Here is a 24,461-nt window from a genome sequence, read left to right on the forward strand (position 1 = left end):
ATTTCAATAGTATAGGACTGAACAAGGGACATCAAGGGAATCTTCAAACCCCATTTTATTTCTTTTCACACAGAGTGCTAGGAATTATCTTGTTATTATCCGATTTCTCACACAGCTAATTATTTCATTTCAAGAAGCCAAATGCACGTATGCTTTTTGCCTCGTGAAAAAACACACAACACTTGCTGGTTCCTTCCCTGAGAGCCAGGCTGCCTGCCCATTCCCTCGGCCCCAGCAGAGTCACCTCAGCATGGCTGGCACACATCTCTCCTTCTCGGGAGCCTGCAGAGCACAGCCCCACGACTCAAAACACCCCACAAATGACAAGTGCCTCCAAGTCACATCCTCTGAGCCTCAGCCAAAGCTGCCTGCACTGGGCTAAGCTCATGGGGGCACAACTCACTTCAGAACTTCACTCCATGTGGGCGAGCAACACAGCAGGATGCAGCAGCAGTCCCATCTGCGGGTAACAGGCCATGCCACATACACAAAAAAAAAATCTATGAAGGAAAAAATTCAGTCTGGCTAAAGAGAAACCAAAGGAAAGCATCAAAATTGCTCTTCATTCACCAAAAGATGAAGGGGGAATGTACTCAGCATTTCCACTTCCAAAGGTCTGAAGACAAAAGGCAGACCCTCACCTGCAGCAGAAAGCCACACAAATTGAGGAGCACCACCTTTGCCCCCATGTTTAATACTGTTATTGTTGATAAAAACGAGAGCAAGCTCCTGGTACTAAAGTGATTTCAGCTTTTATTATAAGAAAAAGAACAGCCTAAAGCAAGGGGGTCCGGGCCAAGCAGGAGCGCTCCTCCCGTCGAGGATGGACGGTCCCAATGGAGCAGCACGGATTCAGTGGGTCAGAACCCCCTTTTTGTCCTGTATTTTGTCCCTCTGGATTGGTTTCTTTTCGGATCCTCCATCTGCATGAAGGTTTAAGGCGCTCAATTGGCCATTACAGTTCTGTCCAGTCTGGCTCGTTTTGCCTGGGGGTGCTGCACTTTACTGAGGTGTGTTATGGTACCTTGAGTACCACATTTCTTAAACTACCCTTTTAATCCCTTTTACAATATAATAACCAAACCAACGGTACATGCTTAGCTATCTAGCAACTACTTTACAACAGTTTCTAACCTATTTTTAACAATTGTGCACGATGCCTAAATGCAGAGAGGCTTCCAAAGCGGCACAGGCTCAAGCAGCGACAGGCCAAGGAGGAGCCAGCACGGCAAGAAGTCTGCTGTGTAACAAAAGCACATCAGCTCTCACTGAGACATTGGCCCTGGCTCTAAAACTGTCCCTAACTGGAGGGGACTTCTCCAGAATCCCAACAGTCAGAGAACCTGCTTCTTAGTCCACTGAGCCTCTTGACACGTTTAAACTACAACCACTGAAACAAAGGAAATTTGCGGGGAAAAGATTTTTCTAATGTACTGGACCGAGCAATAGTGATGTGGGAGAAGGGGTGACAAGTTTCAGAAGTTTCAGGCACAGACACTTTCTGGGTCCTGAATGGTGTGCTTTGCTGTTGTAGGGCTTCCCACTAACCTGCAGTGGTTGTCCCTCTATCATTATGCATACTGAGGAGCCAGCACAGCTTGGGCTGGCAAGCCATAAGAGAGTTAAATGCACACTGTACACCAATTAGAAAAACTCTACAGTTCAAATCAACTGCAATTTCAAGGTAAAAAAAGAAAATAAGAGGAGAAAAGTAAATTAAAAAACCCTCACTCATTCACACACTCACAGAAAAAGCTGAGTACACTGTTAGCATGGGGAATCCAGTCCCTCACACGTTCCCATTCCCTGCCAGCATATTCACAGTAGTTTTCAATAAACATCTACACAAGTCACTGGAAGGCAAAAAAAAGATCTGTTTTCTTTCGTACAATTACACAAAAATAACTGTCATCACAACCATCCTTGTGGTAGAAGAGTCCATATTTGCCTGCAGTGAAATCCGTCTGCAGCTGCCCTGTGGAAAAGACAGCCAATAATTGGCTTCTTTCACCTCTGTTAACCATGAACAAAAGTGTCATTCAGCTCGCAAAAGGATAGAAGGCACCAATGGATGGTCAGCTCTCTGAGCCAATGGGCTGGAATAACAATAACCCTGTAGCATTTTCTTTTTCCTTTTGTTTAGTCTTTCAAAGCCCTTAATTAAGTCCCTCACAAAGCACCCCTACAGGCTTCTTTCAATGAGGCATTACACGCCTGTTTTCTTGTATTGAAAGAAGAAAAGTAACAGGGATTTCTGAAACACATTAAGCAGTACACACAATTTCCACGTATTCACAACTGAAATACTGTTACATTTGAGCTTTTAAATATTATCATCAATAACAAGAAGTTCAAGCTTACTCTGCTCACTCCCTGCTAATACAGGTAGTCAGAAACCCAGCCTATCTGCAACAGCTCGCTCAAAGCCATCACCAGACAGCAGCTCCCGAAATGAAAGCAAGTGGAAAAGGCACGCTGATGAAACATCCCTGGGCGTCCCGAGGCACACAGCTGAGAAAGGACCGAGAAGTGCTGACACTGCACATGACACATCTGCATGCGCTGAAAATACAGCTGTGCTCAAGGCCCAAGTGTAAACCCTGCTATCTAACTGGCCTCTCGTACAATTAAATATCTGCTTGCATTTAAAATAATGAAGGTAATCGGTACTCACTATTTTGGACCAAACTGATGTCATACTGATTGATGGTTGTGTATTAAACAGGACATTTGAGGATTATATCTGCTTTTCAGCAGCACAGGCAGATTCTGTTTGACAGAAATGCTATAGAAACTTGTAATATTTGAGCCACAAACACAAAACAAAACAGTTTTAAGAAAACACCATTGAAATATCATCCTCACAGATGCAGGCTGGTTGGAGACCAAGCCATCTAATCCCTTCCCACTCCAAACCAGCCAAAGCAGCAGACTAACGCGGTCACTGTTTTTTGGGAGGCATCCAGTGCACGTGGTGAAGGGCTCAGGGGTGGGTAAGGAGTACCAGGTACAAGCACCACTTGAAGCCATCACTTGCCCAGCCATGGTCCAGGCCTTCCAGCTGCTGCTGCCTCACTCCATTATCCTGTAAATGCCCTTGTCCTGTGAATACAAGCAGCTTCCCCCTGTGGGAGACCGGCCCAGCCAGTCCAGCCAAAAGCTACCAGAATCATCACCAGAGGATATTCTTCACATTAAAGAACCACAGGCTGAGGCTCTGGTAATCTCTAAAGCACCTTCTCCCCGAGAGAAAACTGGAATAGCCTTTTTGTGATTGACACGAAGAACAGAAAAAGCCATTTTTATTACAAACACCAATCTGAGTGAATGCAAAAAGTGATGTTTTAAAATCCTCTCTACACCACCTACGTATCAGGCAGGCACTATTTAACAAGCACAAGCACCACTATAAAGAAAACTGTAAAGAAATATATTGCTATAAAGAAAACTGTGTCCAGGCAAAACCTGGGATTGTTCAGCTTGGAAAAGAGAAGGCTCTGGGGTGACCTAACTGCAGCCTCCAGTACCTGAAGGGAGCCTAGAACAGCAAGGGATAAAGACTATCCACAAGAGCATGGCATGGCAGAAGCATGGTGAATGGGATCAAAGGGAAAGCAGCAGGCTCACATCAGATATCAGGAGGACATTCATTACTGTGGGAGTGGTGAGACTGAACCAGCTGCCCACAGAAGCTGTGCGTGCCCCATGCCCCAAGGGACATCCCTTGCTCAGGCCAGGTTGGATGGGAGTCTGACGTGGTCTAGTGGAAGGTGTGCCTGCCCATGGCAGGGGAGTTGGAACTAGGTGATCTTTGGTCCCTTCCAACCCAAACCATTCCATGATTTTATGAAAATGCAACTGGGTACAAATCAACATGGACCTTTCTATTATTTTTAAAATAATAAAAACTCTTTTTGTGTTTTTTTTTTTTTTTTTTAATACATCAGAGTCAGCTGCTGGTAACTCTGTTCACATAATCAAAGAAGCAACTTTCCTTTCAGCAATGGTCATCTAATGGTACTCAGTGATTTTGCTTTTCAAAGATAAGATAAGATGGTCTACTTAGGTATTATACACCAAAATCTCTTTCTAGTCTTACCTTACACCACCGAATTAAAGCCACAACAAATAATACCTGATGACCACCTGTCCTAAATGGTGTGCCTGTTTCCTCCTCCTACAAGAAAATATGATGTAACTATACAAAAAAATAAGAGGAAAAACCCACAGCAATGTCTGCATGGCTTGGTTTGAAGGCCTAAGTCCAAGCATGTATTTTTGGAAAGCCTATTCACAAGCCTTTATCACAATGTCTCGTATCCCTGACCTCAGCAGAGTTCAACACTGATAAAGGACTAACTGCACTCAAATTCTGTTACACTATTGACAATTTCTGTGATTATTTACCACAGCAGCTCAGGAGGAACTCTTCCCTAGCAGCAAAGAGCAAGAGAAGTAATTTACATTCTAAAACCAAGCATGAAAGCTCATCCTAAGTGCATCCAATGCATCAGCGACAATCAATTTGCATCAAGCTGATAAAAACACTGCCAGAATATCTGATAAAACTGCAATATAGCGTGAGAATATGCCATTGCAATGTAATGTAGAAAAGCATAACAAGACCCTGTCCATCCTGTGCAACCCAAGGCCCACACTTGGCCTCTCACTAGCTGCACTGGTCAATGTCTAATCAGCTGTTGTCAAAAAACAAACACCTCCCCCAACCAAACAACAACAAAAAACCAACAAAAACCCTCAAACAAACCAAAACAAAAACAACCACCCAAACCAAGCAAACATGGCCATAAACTAAAACACAAAGTCCCATTGAGGTAGCAACATGAGGAAGTCCTTCTCTACATTGAGGGTGGCAGAGCACTACAAGAGGGTGCCCAGGGGAGTCACTGGGTCTCCCTCTGGGGACATCCAAACCCCACCTGGACACACACCTGTGCCACCTGCTCCAGGTGACCCTGCCTTGGCCAGGGGGGTTAGCCTGGATCATCTCCAGAGCTCCTTCCAACCATAACAATTCTGTGAAAAGAAATGAAACCAAACAAACGCCCCAAAACTACTCAGACATCAGAGGCACTCACAAACATGATTGTTGGTTAGGAATTGCACCCCAAACTGGACAGCTGTGCTAACCAAACTTAGCAGGACACACAGGTCTGGGCTTCTGGATTCTGCCCTAACACCAAATTAGTAATATTTACTATTGCTGGCACAACAATATAAGCCAATAAAAAACTTAGTGTCTTTTCTAATTTTTAAGGAAAATGTATACAAACATATGAAATAGTTCACAGAAACCCTCCACCAAAAAGAACAGATAGCCCTCACTTGCAATTATAAAAAAGAAGTCAAAGAAGCTCTCATTACTAGTTATTTTCTTCAAAAGGTTATCTCTTCAGTTTAACTTTGTTCTTAGCATTTAAATGACTACACTTATTTAAAACCAATCAGATTTTAATCACTAAGCTGTCAAGAAAAAAACAGCTTACTTAATGCAAACAGAACATTTCAAGTATTCACATGAAAAACAAAGACCTACCACATGACTAGCTGGTCCACACTCCTTGCAACAGAGATTAAGGCTTGTCAACTTTGATCATGTACATAGAATCAATTTTTACACAAACACACCTAATTCATGTGTGAGTGACAAGAAGCAACCCACAGAAGGCAAAACCTGCGTGTATTTCCAGCTTGTTTATAGACAGAAACAGTATGTGCATTTTCCCAGCAATACGCATTCTACAGCTGAACTCCAACAAACAAACTTGGCTTATGAACATCTGTCTTCTTGGTTATCTCCACAGGACAAACATGGGCATCTTTTCACATCATCACAGCTATTCCACAGGCAAGGAAGTACACCCCAGCTCTTACCTAACTAAAGACCAATGACCAACGTAAATTCACACGGAAACAACTAAAATCGATATAAGGTGGACAAAAGGCATCCTTGTTAAGCTCCCTTAATAACATGATCTGGTTTGTCTTGTTCTTGCTTATTTTGAAGAAGTCTGGTTCCTCCTACCTTGAAAGACTCAATTTTACTGGCTCAGTAAACCAAGGCCAGTAAAACTTGCCACACAGCTTGAAACCTGCTCCTAACACAGACACCTTTAAGCTATTGACACCCTGTCTCCTCATTACCCATTTAATAATTTGCTTCCATTAACACACCCATTTTTTCCAATTTATCACCAGCAAAACTATGAAGATAACATAAAAAAAAAATAAACACCCTGAAAGTTCACAGAGTCTCTATTGAAACTGGCAAACTATTTTTAATGCAACAAATTAAATTATGCTCTGCAAATACAGTGTCAGATGACACAATAAATAACAATCTATCTTATATTCACTACCCAATCTAAAAAGTGTAAAGCAGATGCAGTGATTTATTTTAATTTTTAGTTGAGGGACAGGTGATCAGATTAGAGATTTAAGAGACTACCTGAGGGGAAAAGGTGAGGAAATGGGCAAAACATGATCACTATTTGTGTTTTTCAGCAAACACAAAGAATGAAGAAGGCAATTTTATTTTAAAAGATCCATAGCTTTGTCAAGTTAAAACAGTTTCTTTTTCCCACGTACAAAAAGACAGTCAACTTCACAAATATTTACTGCCATTAACAGTAGAGTTAAATGATTATTGCACCTTAACAAGAACACTAAATATTCAAAGGTTCAAGACAAATGGAACCTTTTCCTGCTTTTCATTATATTTACCACAAAATAGTTAGATATAAGGACTATTTATGGTAAACATAGTAGAGTGAAGCAACCATCCCTTACATATCAGACTGTATTTTGTACAGCATATAGATTAATTAATGAAACAGCTTTCAGAAGTAATTCTGTACCACCCAGCTCCAGAAATTCTCCAACTACCATTGAATTAAAATAAAAATGGTTTTGACAAAGAATGTATGCACTTTGTCCCTGCTGGTCTTTACTATCTATATTTTCTTTTCTTTCATCCATACTATGTATTAAGAAGTTCATCATGGAAAGCAAACAGAAGGATATAATCCTGAGAAATTTCCACAAGATTAAATATGTATTTCTTTGCCACCACAGGAGCAATCTGTCTGGCAGCATTGCATCACATTCATCTCATAAATACATTTGAATACTGTATGGCTAAACAGGTGCCAGTAGAAAGCAATGGTTGAATGAATGGATGTTATTAGGTAACTTGAATGTCTTTGTACCTACAAATAGAGTATTGAAGGGCAGAGTGAACTGGTGCTTTCCTGATGAACTCACAGGGCCTAGAGCTCAGGGAGAAATGTTTGGAGCTTGCTTATTCAGTACATCTAGTTGTTTACTTTCTGCACATGAAGCTTAACATGCTATTTAAAAGGTATAATTTATGTTTCCAAGACAGCTCCAGGCACTGCCTTGTTTGGAGTTGCTTACCAAGCAACTATGTTTCTCCAAACAAACTTATGTGCAGAAGGGTAAAGGGCAGTAAAGGTATTATTGGAAGGAAATCTCTCCCTAGGCCAGAAAAGAATAACTAAACTTGTGTATGTTAAATCCCATGGGGAACTGGACACTGAAATAGTTGAGTGTAAGTGATAGCAAGACCTATCTACAATCTTCTTGACAAGAAATTAAGGCAGGGATAATATAAAGTGGGATTGTGTAGGCAACACAAAGGCAACACTCCCAAACTTCATTCACAGTTCTTTGCATAAACGTTCACATTTTCCCTTACACACACACACACTCCCCAGAGCAGAGAAAACCTACAGTAACCCATTAATTAAATGAGTGTGCTGAAACCTAAAGCAGTTAAACTGCATTCTGCAATCCTGGATTCAACACAGTTTACTTATTGCTCATTAATCTCTCCACAGATGTTATCTCTGTAACAGCTAAAAAAACTTAAAATATGACCAAGATTTTCAATGTTTTAGGTGCCGCTTGTGCTTCATTCACCACCTTGTCTAAATGCATGCATATGGCAATAAGTGTGCTGAGTTTCCAGCCCAGTCCTTCCCCAAAAGCCTTGGGCTACTCTGTGAAAACTGAATGAAAGCAGTGAAAAGCTGCTAAGGAAAAGCTGCAATAGAATCTCCTCCTTCCAAGGAGTTGCACACCTGGAGAAAAGAGCCTTCCCAAGGCATCTGCAGTGCACTGCTGCTGCTGAGAGGATGGCAGCACAAAAACAGGGCCTGTTTGTGCTTTCACCTGCACATGCAGTGAGGCTCTGCTGAGGCTTCTTGGGTGATCTGCACATCTTCTCTGAAATTATACCATGGGTTAACTGCTTTTAAAATACAAGGCAAATAGGGAGCAATATCCTGTATTTCTAGCACCCTATACACTTCAGAGACACCTAAACCAAAGGCTGACTATTTCACAGAGACAGGTTAAGAAGCAATCCCATTTAAGGCTACACTTGTATGTTTGAGCTCCCAAAGGAGTTAAATGACATCTATAACATGAACAGATCTTAAGGCTTTCCCAACAGTTCTGCAAATATGAACTGTTAAGATATCTGCTGTCAGCCTCAAAAGAAGCATCTGCTAGCACTGCTCTGCTGCAGGAACCTGCCTCCTTTACCAAACTTGAAAATTTTGTAAGTCACTCACTCCAAACTCTTTTAGCAAAGCCCTCAGATTAGGTTGCTAAACCAGATATCCACGTGCTCCTGCAGATTTCCACTGACGTACAGTAGAGCTAAACAGAACTCACCACTACCACACATGAGGAGCCTTCTACTTCAACACAAACATGAGCAGGGCTCAAATCCCAAGGGAGGGTGCTACCACTCAATGGCTTTTCTTTCTTTAAATTAGAGATGCAAAAAACTTGTAAGGCTGAAAATGGTCATATGCAAAACTACCTCTACACTTTGCCTGTTGATTCACACTGAGATTCATAAGTTCTCCTAAGAAACTACTTTTCCATTTGATAGTTCAAGGAAGGCACCAACAAGTAAAACTTATTCAGTACATGGAATAACAGCAGGCACTGCAGAATGCTTGTTCTGTTTCTCAGTAACAGCACAATGCAACTAATGCATGCTCTTTGGAAAGAAGTGGATTTTTTTGAAAGAGGTGCATATATCATAAACACTGTAGAATCCTCAGTTGCTCCAGTACCTCTAAAGTCTATCTCCTGATGGGCACTTGCAGGCCAGAGATGAAACACTCCCACTGAATGCCTATTCCCACTGAAGATGCCAAAGGACAAACTGGTGGGAAAGTCAATTTGCACAGTGAAGTGGCCAGCAGTATCAATCCTGACCTGTTAATAAAAAAATAAATCAGACTGGGCACCAAATTCACTGAGGCAAGTCCAATGACAAATTTTTTCATGTTTACATTATTATTCTGCTATTCTCTGTTCTTGATGGCACTGAACCCACCCAGACCAGGTGATGCACTTTGCCTGAAGGACATAGGGAATATATCTTGGTGAGGCAAACACCAAGGGTATTTGAATGTTTATCTGATGTTTGTTACAGAATTTCTCCCATTCATGCTTTTAGACAAAAAAAACCCAACTTAGTTTGTGAAAGTGAAGATACAATCACAGTGTAAGCAGTCCTACTCTTAAATGGGATTTCAGGTCTATTATTGTTTTCATGCTAGCCTCTTTTGAATACACAGACTTGTTTTACTGGCGTGGTTACTCAGGAGAGTTGAAGAGTTTTAAGGAGGAAAAACCGGTCTTGCTGCAATACTGCAAAGTATTCTGCTGAAGAAGTAAACAACTGCCACTTATTATACCAAAAACAAATTAAATCCTTGCTTAATCCTCTTGAACATTCGAGATATTGTTAATTTTTCATTGGAAAACTAGAGACCTGCCTTTGCAATAAGCAGGTTACAGAAAAAGAACATGTAAACAAACTAGTTGAAATTTCTGAGAAAAATGTCAAGCAAGAGCAAGTAAATTCTAAATAAATGACTGACCTGATATTGAAGAGATATAATGCCTTCAGTAAACACTTAGCCATAGTAACACAGAACCAGATTTGCCCTTGCAAAAGACATGGATTTTCTACACCCACCAAGACTCACACTAGGTTCTGTAAAATATTAACAGTTTGGTCAATATTAGCCCATCTACTTCCATTATGGTTTTTTTAAACCCAAATGTTAAAGCCAAGAGCAGTAAAAAATTTCCAAAAGGCAGAAGCCTGTGCAGGCCCAAATCATTCTCAGAGTAGGACTCTTTACAATGAACCATTTCCCTTCTCTCTGCCCAGCTAATTCCAGGAAGGCCACCAAGACCCCAAGAGGACACCCAGCACAGTGAACATTTCAGGTCTCAAGAGAGCAGCTACTTGAGTGAAACTGTAAATAAAGGAGATGAACAAGAAATATGTAGACTGCTGCTGACAATGGCTTTGCAAAATTCCCTTAAAGAACGTGTAAGTCAAGCAACCACCTTGCAAACGGTGCAGGGCTCCTGGCAGTAGGTTAAAGGACTCCTAATTTGCAGGAGTAGCTCACAGAACTGCTGAGAGCACTACTACAGGCATGTCCCTCAGTCTGGGAAAGGTTTCCCCTAGTTAAAAAAAAAAAATCAACATATTTCTAGGGCTTCCAACCATGGCACCTGAAAAAGATGGCAACCTCTTCACAGCTTCTTACACGCAGGAGTGGAGTGAAAGTCAGTTCTGCCACATGGAGAGCACCATGCATGTTTGCAGACACAGTGTCCCACTGCACCAGAGAGGGCCTGCACTCCACAGTCACAGGTTTCAGTCTCTTCACTTTTCCAGATGAGCAAACTACATCCACTGCACCAGAGAGGACCTGCACTCCACAGTCACAGGTTTCAGTCTCTTCACTTTTCCAGATGAGCAAACTACATCCACTGCACCAGAGAGGACCTGCACTCCACAGTCACAGGTTTCAGTCTCTTCACTTTTCAGATGAGCAAACTATACCCGCTACTAATCTGGATCAGCATTTAGAAAACAGCAAGGAAACTTCTCCAGTAAGAGATATTTTTAAAATAACATGAGACTAAGTTTTATAAAGGACATCTAGGATATCCCACATATCAAACTCTAGTAACAAAGAAAGGACTGAGGCTATGCACCACCGACTCCTTCTGACTGGCAAGGGGCAGCCAGCTTCCCCAAACATCCTTTCCTGACCTGCACCATCTCCTCCTCCAGCAACAGCAGCTAACTGTCCTGCTTTCCTGCCACAACCCTAAAGCCCTGAGTGCAGGAAAAACAAATTCTCCCTTTACAAGCTAACACACTGCCACGTCCTGTTTGGACAGCAGGGAACAGGATTTGCATTTTGTGCTCTCAAAGGGGAAGCCATGGGCACAGGAGACACCAAGCCCAGGTACATCCCAGCAGGACCCACATCTGCACTCATGTCTTCTCCATCTGCTGAACACCAAACACAACCCCCACAGTGCCCACATGGTTCAGAAAGAAGCACTGCACAGTATCACACCCAAAAGAATGAAACACAGCCACAGTGAGCTGTGCTGCATGGTCCCTGCAATCCACTGCATTAGTGCAATGCCAAACCAGCACTGTTCCACATCTGGGCTTCCTGTGCCACCATTGAGCAGTGCCAGGCAAAGCACAAGAGCTGCAGCAAGGGCTGAAGTGCTCCCAGCAAACCTTGTCCAGCCCCACAGAGGGCTCTCCAGGATGGGCTGAAGCAGTCCATCTGTCCCATGTCAGGGACATGGCTATGGAAGCACAGCCATGCTGCTCTCCCCAGCGGGCACTGGGGCAGCCTGTCAATCTGCAACCCTGCACGTGTCAACAAGGGAACAGCAAAACCCCCCAGTTAAAACATGTTCAGATATACAACTGCATCTGCAGCATTATGAAGCTAAATTAAACAGGTTTAGGCCTTCCCTGTGTATCTCTGAAATTGCACATTCATTTATGATTCACTACTAATCCTGTAACCGTTTAAAAGTCCAGGCACATCTGATTAAAAGTTTTAGGTGAAAAAAGTCCTTGCAAGACCTAGCATTTTACCACAACTGGTTGGAGAGAGAAAAGGAGGAGGCACATCACTTTAAAAGAAAAAAAAAAACAAAAAGCCTTCATATTTTAGTAAGAAAATGTTGAAGTGATATTCTTATTTCCCAAAATCAAACATATCCCTGACAGGGATATGTCAGACCACAGTCCACCAGGGAATACCAACATCACCTGGTCAAAAATAGCTATGTGTATTTTTAAAAACATGTTACCATATTGGCTGACATTATGCATAATGCCATAAGTTGGTTATTACCCATTCAAATTCAACAGCAGTTTTCAGACACCAACTTTAAATTGTTATTTTTGAGATCACTACAGTCCTCTCTGTGGTTTTGTAAGAGATTTATATCATCATTGTGCCTTGAAATTCCCAGTGAAGCTGAAATACAGATTTCCCTTACTCTTTCAGCAACAGGAGTATGTTTCTGGGAAGTGGAAAGTGCTGACCTTGTCACAGTCCTCTAACAGTTAAATCATTCAAGAGTAAAGTAAAATGGATCCTGCTATGTCAAGTATGTATTTTAAAACAAATGACACACAATTTGAAAATATTGGAAACTTTCAGCTCCAGTGAAACTCACTGACAGGAACTTAGAACTTCAAAAAGAAAAAAAGGCAAAAAGGTCAAAAGTTTTGCAGGTACATCACAGGCCATTTTTTCATTGTTTAATTATACTTGCCAAGTACCCTTATATCTACTGCTGCATGTTTTTCCCATTTGGACATAGCAGCTTTATTTGGAACAAAAGTGAATGAATCTGGGCACGATTCTGAAGAAAAGCTCACAGACATATTTAGAGTGAGGTCAGTATTTACACAGTAACACCAAGATCTTCCTGCTCTCTGTGTGAGCTCCTGTGACAAGCATCCCTGCACACAATTCCCCACCAACACCACCAGCTGACCACCTCTCAGCAAAGGAAATACCAATAGCTACCCTCCACTTCTTCAGCAGGGCAAGCTAGAGGTGGCAGGGCACTGAGAACCAACATCCCATGACTGCAAAGCTCTTGTCAGACCAAAGCTTGAGAACATCTTATCCCAAACTGCAACAGTACCTGAAAGGCAGACATTAAAACCTACAGCAGAGTATTTTTTCTGTTGCAAAATCCTAGGTCACTGGTGAAGCAGATGGTGAACCCACCAGGTGGAGAGGATGGCCTCTAATCCATGACACACTATTGAGATCTCTGTAAATAAAGGGCTTGTAGCATTTAAAACTCTGCTGCTTCAATTTGCAAGTTTCTTCAAATAGGAATGGCTGCTTCTGCTCTTTCTACCTTAAGTCTCCTATTTCTAGGATCATACAAATCTCTCTGATTCTTCCTTAAGCTATTTTTGACATTCTGCTTCTTCCATAGAGAGACCCAAAACCACAGTTTGGCAGCACAGAGCTGCTGCCTGGAGCACGCTCACCCTGAGCAGAGTAACTGCAGCCCTGCTGAAATGAACCAGCCCCATCCACCTCGCTCCCCTGCGTGTCTGTAAAACAAGGGGCAGGGAAACCCGGGCTGCTGGCAGTCACCACACAAAATAAACAGAACCCCAGCTCCCACCCATTCCCAAGGACAGGCTCATCTTTAGGAACAAGGTTTTAGGAAAGGCCCAGGGGTGGCTGAGAGGAAGATCTCTGACATCCAGAGTTATTCCCAGAGCCCTGCAGCCACCATGCTCTCTAAAATGTGATATGGGTGCTCAGCCCTTCGGAAATCTAGGCCAGTAATTTTCTCTGGGTAAATAAGAGCTTGTGTTCTGCAAAAATTGCTGGCTTAGATGTAGAGTACAAAACAAACAAAGATCCTTGCAGAGGAGGTTTTTTTAGTTTTGTTTTGTTTTTTAGTCCTTATATTACAGCTTCCATATTTTCCCTCTCAAGGAGATAGTTACTAGCAAATTTCTCTCAAGAACTGAAATGGTAATTATTTACCTCCTTACTAGCATAAGCTTGATTCTATGCTGTAGACTTATCTTAGTATTTATTCTCCAAAATCACACTTACAAGCCTCTGCCAGTAGACATCAAACAAGAAATTACATATGATACAAAGCAGCTCCGTGTACAAAATAAATGCCAAATACCTGAGAACTACCTGCTGCTATGGTAAAATGTTGGGGTTTTTTCTGGGGGGAGATAAATGGTGAAGAGGAAAACACCAAATTTGATACCAACAAAAACATTAAAAAGGCAAAAATATTTAACACTGAAACACCAACAGCTTCATTTTGTGTACACCATCTAAAAGCACCTACTTTTTTACAAGACTGACAGATGAATTGGCCAGCTTAAAATGAAGATAAAAAGACCCCAATCTTTGGGTGATACATGCTGGAAAGACTGTTGCTGGAATCACTGAATGTTCACCAAAGTGAAATACTCCTCCTGTCTGTGGGATTTCACGAGCCTGTACAAATGTAACAGTATTTCTGCTGACTTACAGGAATATTCAAATTGAAATGACATGACCATGTCTTTCTAAAAAAAATATGGAATTATTACTTGCCATCACATCACCAGTAGGTAGCACAAGCAAATGAAAAACTAAATGGTTTACCTGCAAAACCTTCAAACCTGTAATTAGATAAGGCTTTTCTACCTCAGAAGAATTGCAACCATGCTACATTTTCCAGACTCAAGGTCACATCTGGACATCTTCACTTTTCACCATAACAAATCTACCAGACAGCATTAACAAAACTCAGCCAGGTCCTTCTATACTTAGACATCTGACCAGAGCAGCACACTGAATATCTCTGTCTTTGCACCAGATGTATCAGGAGAAGACACCTCACACCCCCCTACTACATTTTATCATCATCCTACAAAAAAAATAACAGTGACAGATAAAAACACAAAAAAATGGGCAAGCTTTGCTCACCCCAAACAGAACCACATCATTTTGCCATTTATACACAGAGCAAGGGATCTCACTCAATGGTGAGAGCATGGAGGAACCTCCAGATAGCTGTATTGCAAAATAGAGATCCACAACTCTCTGTGATTGCTGAAGCAACCTCTAGTGAAGAGCAAGTGAAAAAAGGATCTCAACTGCCACATCTCAACCTCATAAAGCTAGTGCACAAAAGCACACGGAAATACAGCACTATCAGGTTAAATGAGCAATAAAACCCAAATGATCAGTATGACAATTTCATCCTGAAGGTTTATCCCCTAGTCTAGGGCAGCCAGAGCTCCCAAGCCCCCCTGCCTTTCACACTCAGAAAAAGCAAAATTAAAGCAAGGGACACTACCCTTCCTTCTTTGTGCAAAAATACACACAAGAAGCACTAGAATGAAAACTATCTGTATTGTTTTCTTATTTGAAGTGCCTGAAACATAATAGCAGGCACTGACAAGGGGCTGTGTTCCTCATGGTTGTCAGGCAAGACCTAAATCAGCCAGGCTCATAGAAAATCTCTCCAAAAGTAATTATCTAGAATTCCTTGCTCTAATCTCCTGCACAAGACTCATACAAGTATTAAACCTTGCTAACTGGAATTTGAGTTCTCAAACTGACATCCATGAGAAGCACAAGCACATGTGTATGCCTTACCACAATTTCCTCTCACTAGCATGAAGTTTTCTGGAACATGGCATGTGAAACATCACAGCAAAAATCAGGAGCATAAAGCATTAAAAAAAACCAAACAAAACCCATTTTCATATGCTTTACATGGTGCACAGGCACCACTTACTCATATCAGAAGGATGGTGGAGCCATGACCAATACCAAAGGAGGCTTCAAGCATCAGCTTCTTATTCCTCTTCAGTGCAACCTTTTATAACCTTCACCTTGAATGCCCTGCCCCTGTGTGCCCTCTGCTCCCTGTGGGGTTGCTCAGCACCCCTGGGCACTCCATGGCTCCTCACCTTCATCTTCACCTGTCCTGCAGAGCTGGAGACAATCGGGGATCCTGCACAGCCCCACTCCCAACCACCACTCACCCTGTGCCCACAACGTGCACAGACTACAGGTACTTTGCAACCAAGCAAACTGAACCTTCATGAACAGAAGAACTGGCAGATGGCAATTAAGAGTTACATAAACACCTAGCTAAATTATACAAATGGTTGCCTACAGTAAAAGTATCAAGCATTTATCCTTGCTTGTGTCATCCCAACTCCCTGTGAGCTCGTCCCCATCAATCCCATCCCCTCAGAAAGGTCTGACCTGGTGCTGTCATCTGTCTTTCCTGAGCACTTGTACATCTCCCAGTAATCTCTTCACTGAATTGACTGCAGCTGGGACAGCTTTATTCAAATTCCACCACCCAAAGTTCACCACTGACTCAAAAGCAGTGAGCAGATATTCCATCTTTTCGAGCTGCTCAGTCTGAGAGAATTACCCTCAAGAGATCTCACCATTCTCTGGTAATCACAAAATCCCCCACTATCCCACCAGCCCCTCTCTCCCTGCTTTCAAACCACCACAGTAAGCAAGAGGCAGCAGGGGATCAATCAAGAGCTGAATAAACAGAAATAAGGAATGGGAAGGGTATTCTGTAAGGATATGCCTTTAGGGCTCTACAGAAACCCCTGTCTGACCATTCATGGCAGCACCTGGGAAGTTAGGCTAAATGATTAGACTTAACACAAAGAAATTAGGACTTCAGGAAAACAGAACCAGTAAAAAGTAAACACCAGGTTCCTTCCATAATTCTCAACTGCCTTGGAACTCATTCGCTGCCAACTTCAGTCATGAGCAGCTTTCTTCTCTCATGGCCAAAGCAAAAATCTGGGCATAGCTTTGCTTTAGTAGCAGAGAACCTCACCTGTAACACTCTTTCAGCCACCTCTGTGCTACAGGCTCTCTGCTGCCATGGCTATAATCAAAAACCAGCCCAGCAGCAATGCTGAGGGGCTCTCCTGACATCATGAAGGTGCCTGACATAGAGAACAGAAAAGTTTTCTTCTCTTCACATAGCTAAGGTGCTTTGCCAGGAGACAAACATGTCACACAGGAGTGTGATTTTATTTTTGTGTCTTCTTCTTCCACACTAACCAACTGAGCATCCCTGGCAAAACTACACATTGTCCAGTCCAAGCAGGTCAGAAGTGAGTTTTCTATTACTTCCAAAACTGTCTTCTACATACCCTTAACTTCTAGTGCCCTGACTTCAAGAGAGACTGGTTAAGCTCAGAAGCACCAAGAAGCCATCAATTATTTTCCTTCTGTAAATAAGGAAGCAAGAACTGAATGCAAAGAGGGATCAAGAGTATCCTCCACTGCCACAGCACCAGATTCTTCTCAAGTTCAAGAAAGATTCTTCTCAAATTTAAAGAGCATAAAATCAAAAGCTACAAAAATTCATTCCAAAGCACATTTCAGTGTGTGCAGCCCTCCTCACACTTCAGCCATAAGTGTCACGTTGCCTGTGTGAAATTTACCTGCACAGTAAGGAGGAACTTAGAGCTGGTTGTGTGAAATTTACCTGCACAGTAAGGAGGAACTTACAAAATGAAACTCTTCGGCAGTTTTCTCTCTAACGAGTGTTGGCTATGGCGACTTGTGCCCATTAGACAACTTATGTCATGTTGCAGACACTCAGGGATGTACCAGTCTATTTTATAAGACAGCCAGACGATGTAGGAGCCATAAAATCTTATGCTTAAATGCAGCTTTTACCAGAGAGACTTCAAGCACCTTATTTATTTGGGTAACTTCCCTGTTTTATCTGTGAAGAGAAGACTGTTTAGCAGTAATTCCAAGGGTTCATGACGGCAGCGTCTAACTCCCTACTCCAAACACTCAGAAACCACCATTTCTTCCACAGGAAAAATGCCACAAATCGAGGTCCCACTTAACACCTTATAAGCACAAAAAAGGAACAAAATATTTAAGCACAGATAACAACTGAGACCAGATGCAGCTTCTACCATTCATCAACTAGTACACAAGAAAAAAGGCCCAGTAATCTTTCTCCACCCAGCCTGAACAAGTAAAAGAAACAATCCAAATATGCAGGAGAAATTGGAAACCTCCTCAGTAAACTAAACACCCAGTAACTATGAATCAGACTCCCTCCGCATATTAAGCGTGGGCAAACAAAGACAAAGAAAAGAATGCAATTTTCCAAGGCATACACCTCTGCTGTGTTCTGACAAAACAGCGATTCAGTACCGATGTGAAACGTCGCACTATCGTTTGCCGTAGTGTGCTGGATGACACGCTGTAAACACGGCAAAGCTTTAGTAATACCAGACTTGACCACTGGCCCATACCAGACCTTGCTCCACCCTGTGAAATCTGCGCTGAGAAGTGGGGCAAGACTGACAGGTTTTATTGTGAAACTTAACAGGTTTGTGGATTAGCAAAGCTACCGTATTGAAAGCTGCAAATCCCTCCCCGGTCATGTCTCTACAGAACCGTGCTCATTCCTCAATTAAAATTCTATTATTAAAGTTACCAAAACGCCACACAAGACCTACCAGTTTCTGCCTGCTTTACAACATTACCATAGAATAGTGGATAAAATGGTGGTTTTTTTGAAGAGTTTCTGTTTTTCTTCATTCACGAGCAAAACTCGACAAACCCCCATGTTTGGCTATGCTGGCTTTTTCCAAGGTTCCCCTGTGCTTTACCATTTTGTAAAAGCGAAGGCACCGTATTTAACCACGCGTCCTTCGGGCTGAAAACGCCTTTAACTTTGGGGAGCAAACTAACCAGCAATGGCAACCAGTTTCTAGAGAGGAACGAGGAGAAAGGCGACCCGGGGCGCGGACGCACGCTGAGGCACACACACACACAAACACACCCGAGCGAGGGCAGCAGCTCCCCCCCGCCTCAGGACGGCACCGGCATCGACTCGGGCCCCACCGAACCCCCGAGCCTCGCCTTTCACCGCCGCAGGCTCCGAGCGCCTTCCTCCCAGCCTTTACACCGCTCCCTTCGGGCTCGGCCGGCTCCCCTCGGCCGCCCGGAGCCGCCCCAGGCCCTGCCGAGCTCACCTGCCCCGGCAGCGCCGGGCCCTGCCCGGAGGCCGCACCGCGGCTCGGCCGGGGAGCGCGGCGGCGCCGGAGCCGGCCGCGTTATTAGACCCACACCGCAGCAACCCCCGCACACCCGCAATTGCCGGGGGTACCGCCGCCGGTGGTGCCTCCCCCCGCCCGGCTACCTGCCCGCCCGGCCCGGCCCCGACTCACAGTGCGTGCGTGAAGGCGCTGAGTCCCGCAGGCACGGCCGCAAGCCCCCGCCCGGAGCAGTCCACGCCGCGGTCGCCGTCGCAGCTGCACGGGGCCGGGCAGGGCGGGGGGGACGCTCCGCCGCTGTGTCCGGCCCAGCTCCCCAGGCCCCAGGCGACGAGGCCAAGCAGAGCGAGGCACCGCATCGCCGACCCCGCCGGCCGCCCAGCCCCCCCGGCCCGGCTCGGCCTGCGGCTCTGCGCTGGCGCCCTCCGCCTACCGAGCCCGGCCGGCCGCCGGGAAAACGTATAAAAACCCACCAAAAACAACAACGACAAAAAAATTCAAAATAAAGGGGCTCCTCCGTCCGGCGCGGCTCCGGGGCTGCCTCAGCGGGAAGTCAGCCCTCCGCCGCCCGCCTGCCCCGTGCACAGCCCGCAGCGCTGCTCGCCACCGCTCATCTCAGCCGCGCAGGCAGCGCTCGGGGGAGGCCGTGCCGGTGGCGGTGCCGGGCCGGCCCCGGTAGCTCCGCTGGCGCTCCCGCCCCTCCCGGAGCTCGGTCCTGAGGCCGCGGCGGCTCCGCGCCCAGGGCAGAGGTGCGTATGCTAATGAGACGGCCGCACCCGCGCTCCCATTGGAGCAGAGCCGGCACGGGGTGGGGAATATGCAAAACACAGCCGGGCCGCAACCAACGGGCGCGAGGGGCGGGGCCGGCGCTGGCAGCCCCGCCCTCCTCCCCGGCGGCCGCCGCCCCCCGGGGCCGCTCCCTCACGGCGCCGGGACCCCCGGGACCCCCGGGCCCAGGAAACCCGAGCGAACGGGGCAGAGCCGCGGCAGGGCCGGCCTGCGAACCAGGGCAGCGCCGGGCCCCGGCACCTCAGGACACCATTTCCAGCCCTTGCGTTACCGCGGCAGGAGCGGGCGGGCGCCTGGGCCCGCGTCCCCCCGCAGGCACCGGCCCCAGCCGGGCCCAGACAATGCACGGCAGGAGATAAAGCCGCCCTGCTCAGGGCCCGGGAGCGGAGGATTCCCAGCATGGCCCACCCATGCCCTGGAAGGGAGCACGGGGGCCATGCGGTCCGGCTGCCCCAGGGACACAAAAGCATTTCTCACTGCTGTTCCCAAAGCTGTAGTGACTGAGCTTAGGCTCTCCTCAGAACCGGTTTGCTGTGAAAGAACTGTTCCCTTCCCGCACAAAGCACTGCCGTGGTACCTGCTGCGTGGTACCTGTACAGTTCACACATCGCTACCAAACCTGTGCCCGTCTGCCTCCTTTCCCCCTAACTACCTTAAAAACAGCACTAAACAAAACAGAAACCCTATCTAACCTCGTCGTTAGTGCCCTCCATCACCTGACTTTTTTTTAAACGCTTTCTTTTGGACGCTTCTACCCTGCAGCCACCACCAGGAATGAGCCTACCGCATTAGCTTCGCTCACTCACGCACCATGCCCCGCAGGCAATCACCACAATCACTGCTTTTCTCCCAGATTTACCCTAAACCAGGACAGGATGTCACAGCAGTCCTCGGGTAACCTCTCAGTGCTGGCCTGCTCTGAGCCGGCAGATCCAGCTGGGGAAAACCTGGCTGGGGCACAGGCTCATGCTCTGGTGCACAGCCACAGCACCTGCTTCACGTGTTGGGCTGGATGCTAAGCCCAGCCCAAAAAGCCCAGCCCAAAAAGCCCCCAAACCCCAGCAGCTAGGCAGGGACCCTGAGGAGAGAAGACAAAGGACGCTGCAGATACAATGTGAATCAAGCAAAAGCTGTTGTGCTTCTAAACGTTATTTACTTCTTACCTTAGGTCTACACAGTCACACGTTGTGACCATCTCCTGGTTGGCAGCTGTTTTGTCCACCAGGCAGCACACATCTTTCTCTTATTCTAATTGGTAGAAGCTGCAAGTGTCATTTCACTTGGGCTGACACCCCTTTGCCTGTCAGCAACTCTTCTTCTTCTTACATCATCAGCTTTTTTATCCCCAAAGATGACCTCGTTCTTCAGTTGCAGAAGGTCAGGCTGGTTCATCCAGTACATGTCCATTTTCCTGTAGATGTGATCCCACAGGGTCAGGCTGGTTCATCCAGTACATGTCCATTTTCCTGCAGATATAATCCCACAACACCCTTCATTCAATACATGTCCATTTTCCTGCAGATGTGATCCCACAGATCAGGCTGGTTCATCCAGTACATGTCCATTTACCTGTAGATATGATCCCACAACACCCTTCTGTCCATCCTGCAGGTAAATCAATGACAGAAGCACAGACAGGGCTCAGTGGCTGACCACCTGCCCCTGCCACAGCAGGAATGGGCTGAACCCCACCACCCTGCACACACAGAGCTCTACCAGCTCCCCTAAAGGCAGGAGCAGATGTGCAGTGGTAACTGAGCCTTAGTCCATAGTCAAAGCACCTGTCCAAGGGTCTCCCATGGCCTGGTGGCACTCACTCCAAGTTCCTGCAGTTGTATATGAGAAATCCTGAATACCTGCAAATAGGTGGTAAGGCAGAGAGGCCAGGGATGAGGCAGGCCCCGTCACACAGTGCAGAGACAGTGTCCACAGCAGCCCTGGCCTGGCACTGCTGCTCAGCCAGCAGGTGAGGAGCTCATCCCTCACACTTCACCTTCCAAGGGCTCCCTGTGACAACACTGACGTCCCAGAGGACACCCCGTGCAGGGCTGAGCTCTGTGCTGATCACACCTTTCTTGAGCTGACTGAGGTAAAGGGAAAAAAAAAGCAAGATGTCTCTGCTTTAAAAATGGTCACTTGGTGAAAATTAAAAATCAGGCATGTCAATGGTAGGGATCTGAATATTTAAAATCGTCTGTGCCCAAGAAAGTACAGTGCACAGTGAGGACCCTAGGAATACAGATCCTCCAGCCACCACCACCACCATCTCCTACATTTCTCATCATTTTTCAACTTTTCTTAAGTGTTTCAACCCTTCTAAAAATGTTATGATTATTTTATCTCGTTGCAAAAATGGTTATTTTCTTGCATTTAGGAATCCTGTTCCTGATGCGCTGATTTTCCATGAACATCATCACTTACCTGTGAAAAAGTGAGGTCCCTTAATTAACAGGCTGTGTGCTTGTCCTGTACCTTGTGAGAAATACAAAGTTCTCAAAGTGGAAGCTACCCCTGTGTGCTATAGAAGAACCAATGTTTGTTGTAAGTACAGACACTGGGTTATCTTTTGTCCTCCCTGGCTGCTCTTGGCAGAGAAATGCTGCTGTCAAAGCCATGTTGTTCTAAGAAATGTCAGGGCCAAAGCCACCATGCATTCATGTCACTTTCTGTGCCTGTGCTCAGGGATAGCAGAGGAGGAGCAGCAGCCAGAGCAGAAGGGGAAAAAAAACTCAAAGGAGTTCTCTCAACTTCCTGCAACAAAACAGATCCAAACCAATCCCCACAAGAAAAAGTGACCTTTTTCTTCTACTACTGGCAAAGAAAAATAGCAAAGCACTTACAATCACTCTGCAAATAGTCTCACTTCACTAAGCAAAGATAATGGGAGCAGAAATGGCCCTCGGTGCCTGCCTGGATTTTGGAAGACAAACAGTAGCATGGAGTTACTCTGTACAGCAGCAGTGGTACCCTACAGTGTCCCCAGAAGTTCTCTGGACAAAAGGGCCCCAGTAAAAGCAGAACAGCAGAGCTTTTTTATTTCCCTGCATGCTTTGAAGCACTGGAATGGTCTAGCTTTTCCTCCTTATCCTTGCCTGATTTCAATTTTTCTCTTTCTTTTAGCAGCACCACTTGACATTTCTTTCCTCAGTGCAGCTCTCAAAAGTCACCACATTTGAAACTCCTGTCCTAGGAGCAATCCACTTCCCCTTTTTATCCAGCCAATAGAGCTTTGCTGCTTCCAGTTAGTCTGGAACTCACACTGGCAAAGTATTAATTTTAGTTTTTCAACCTCTGCCTCTCCCTTGCTGGTACTGATGATGGATCACTACTCTCTCCTCTCCATCAACAATTCCCATTTCTCTCACTTTCTGCTTAGGCAGACACCTACTTGCAGGCATTTATTCATTTTATTTTCCTTAATAAATAAAACCCTAGCATCTTCTGTGAAGTTTATTTTTGTAAGGAAGATCTACATGCTAAGATATTTTTAAGCTTAAAAAATATGGCCATATTTTACTAAATGACCTATTTAACTAAAAATTATACTGTGGATTTTGAAATTACCATAATTTAAAAATCTGGTCTGAAGCAATCCTTAAAATCACAAATCCCAAGAAGCATCCCCCAAAATACAGCATAAGGCAACATTTAGCTTATTAAATTAAATTAAAAAAAAAAACAACCTCACAACCCAAAAAAACCTGCAAAAAAGAGAAAAATCCTGAGGTGTGCTTTAAACAAGGTGAAGAAGATGAGGGTCAAACTATCAAGTCAATAAAAAAATAGATAAAACTAGCTCATTTTGGTTGAGCTGTGGAGAAACTCTTCTCTGTTCTTCTTCAGAGAAAACGGGAAGCACCATAAACTGATTTATTACTGTGAAACACCTCCAGGATTTGGTGCTTTATGTACAGGCACAGGGCTTTGAAACTTGTCAGACATTTGGTGAAAAGGCATCAGGAAATCTTGAGAAACATAGAGGGAAAATACAAAAGTATGGACATGGCATTTTTTTCCTTCTATTGCCACAATACTGTCCAGCAATGTACTCACTTCTGACAAAACCCCACTTCAGAGACACAAATTCATTTGGATTGAATGGGAGTCTGATGTGGAAGAGCATGCAGATTAACACGTGAAACATGGACACAAAAATAAATACAAAGTGAAGGTAGACTGGAGCATCAGAACTCCTGCTGCTAGAGCTGTGCAGGGGAGAGGATGGCAGGGGAATGGGAATGTGAAGATCATAGTTGTGATAAAACTTTGTTTTCCTGTAAGAATTTCTTAGACTTTAGAGAAAAACCAGGGATTTGCATGGAGGTTTTAATTTCTAAATTGGGATAAAAACGCAGTCAATGTGTTAGTCCTGCAAGGTGAGCTGTTTCACCCCTGGTTTCACACATCCCAACCATCCTCCATCAGAAATGCTGATGTGGCAGGATGTGCCCCAAGGGCTGTTCCCCTCCCTAAGGACAGCCCAGACCCGGTTTACTATGCAGTTTAGAGCAGCTTGAAATTTTATCTGTCTAGTGATAAAAATAAGCTCCAAGGGGCTGGAAATGGGCCTGAAGGATTCATGCAAACTGTCAAAGAGGCATCACAGCAAAAGCTGCTGCTGCTTCTACTAAGCCCCACAGTGCTGGGAAATTCAATCAGCACTTGGATTCTGCCTCCACGGTGTGCTGGCTTTGGCTGG

At 44.8% G+C, this 24,461-nt stretch overlaps 1 protein-coding gene across 1 annotated transcript in view; it reads right to left on the reverse strand.

The window, feature by feature from the left end:
- The window catches only part of LGR4 (leucine rich repeat containing G protein-coupled receptor 4), a 74,911-nt gene extending 55,172 nt beyond the window's left edge, over positions 1-19,739 (reverse strand). Inside the window, exon 1 of the mRNA XM_054634689.2 lies at positions 19,148-19,739. Within this exon, the coding sequence (XP_054490664.2) occupies positions 19,148-19,332 (185 nt within the window). The 5' untranslated portion in view covers positions 19,333-19,739. The remainder of the gene's footprint in view (positions 1-19,147) is intronic.
- Between the last annotated feature and the right edge of the window lie 4,722 nt (positions 19,740-24,461).

Source organism: Agelaius phoeniceus, chromosome 6, assembly GCF_051311805.1.
Source record: "Agelaius phoeniceus isolate bAgePho1 chromosome 6, bAgePho1.hap1, whole genome shotgun sequence".
NCBI classification, from domain to species: domain Eukaryota; kingdom Metazoa; phylum Chordata; class Aves; order Passeriformes; family Icteridae; genus Agelaius; species Agelaius phoeniceus.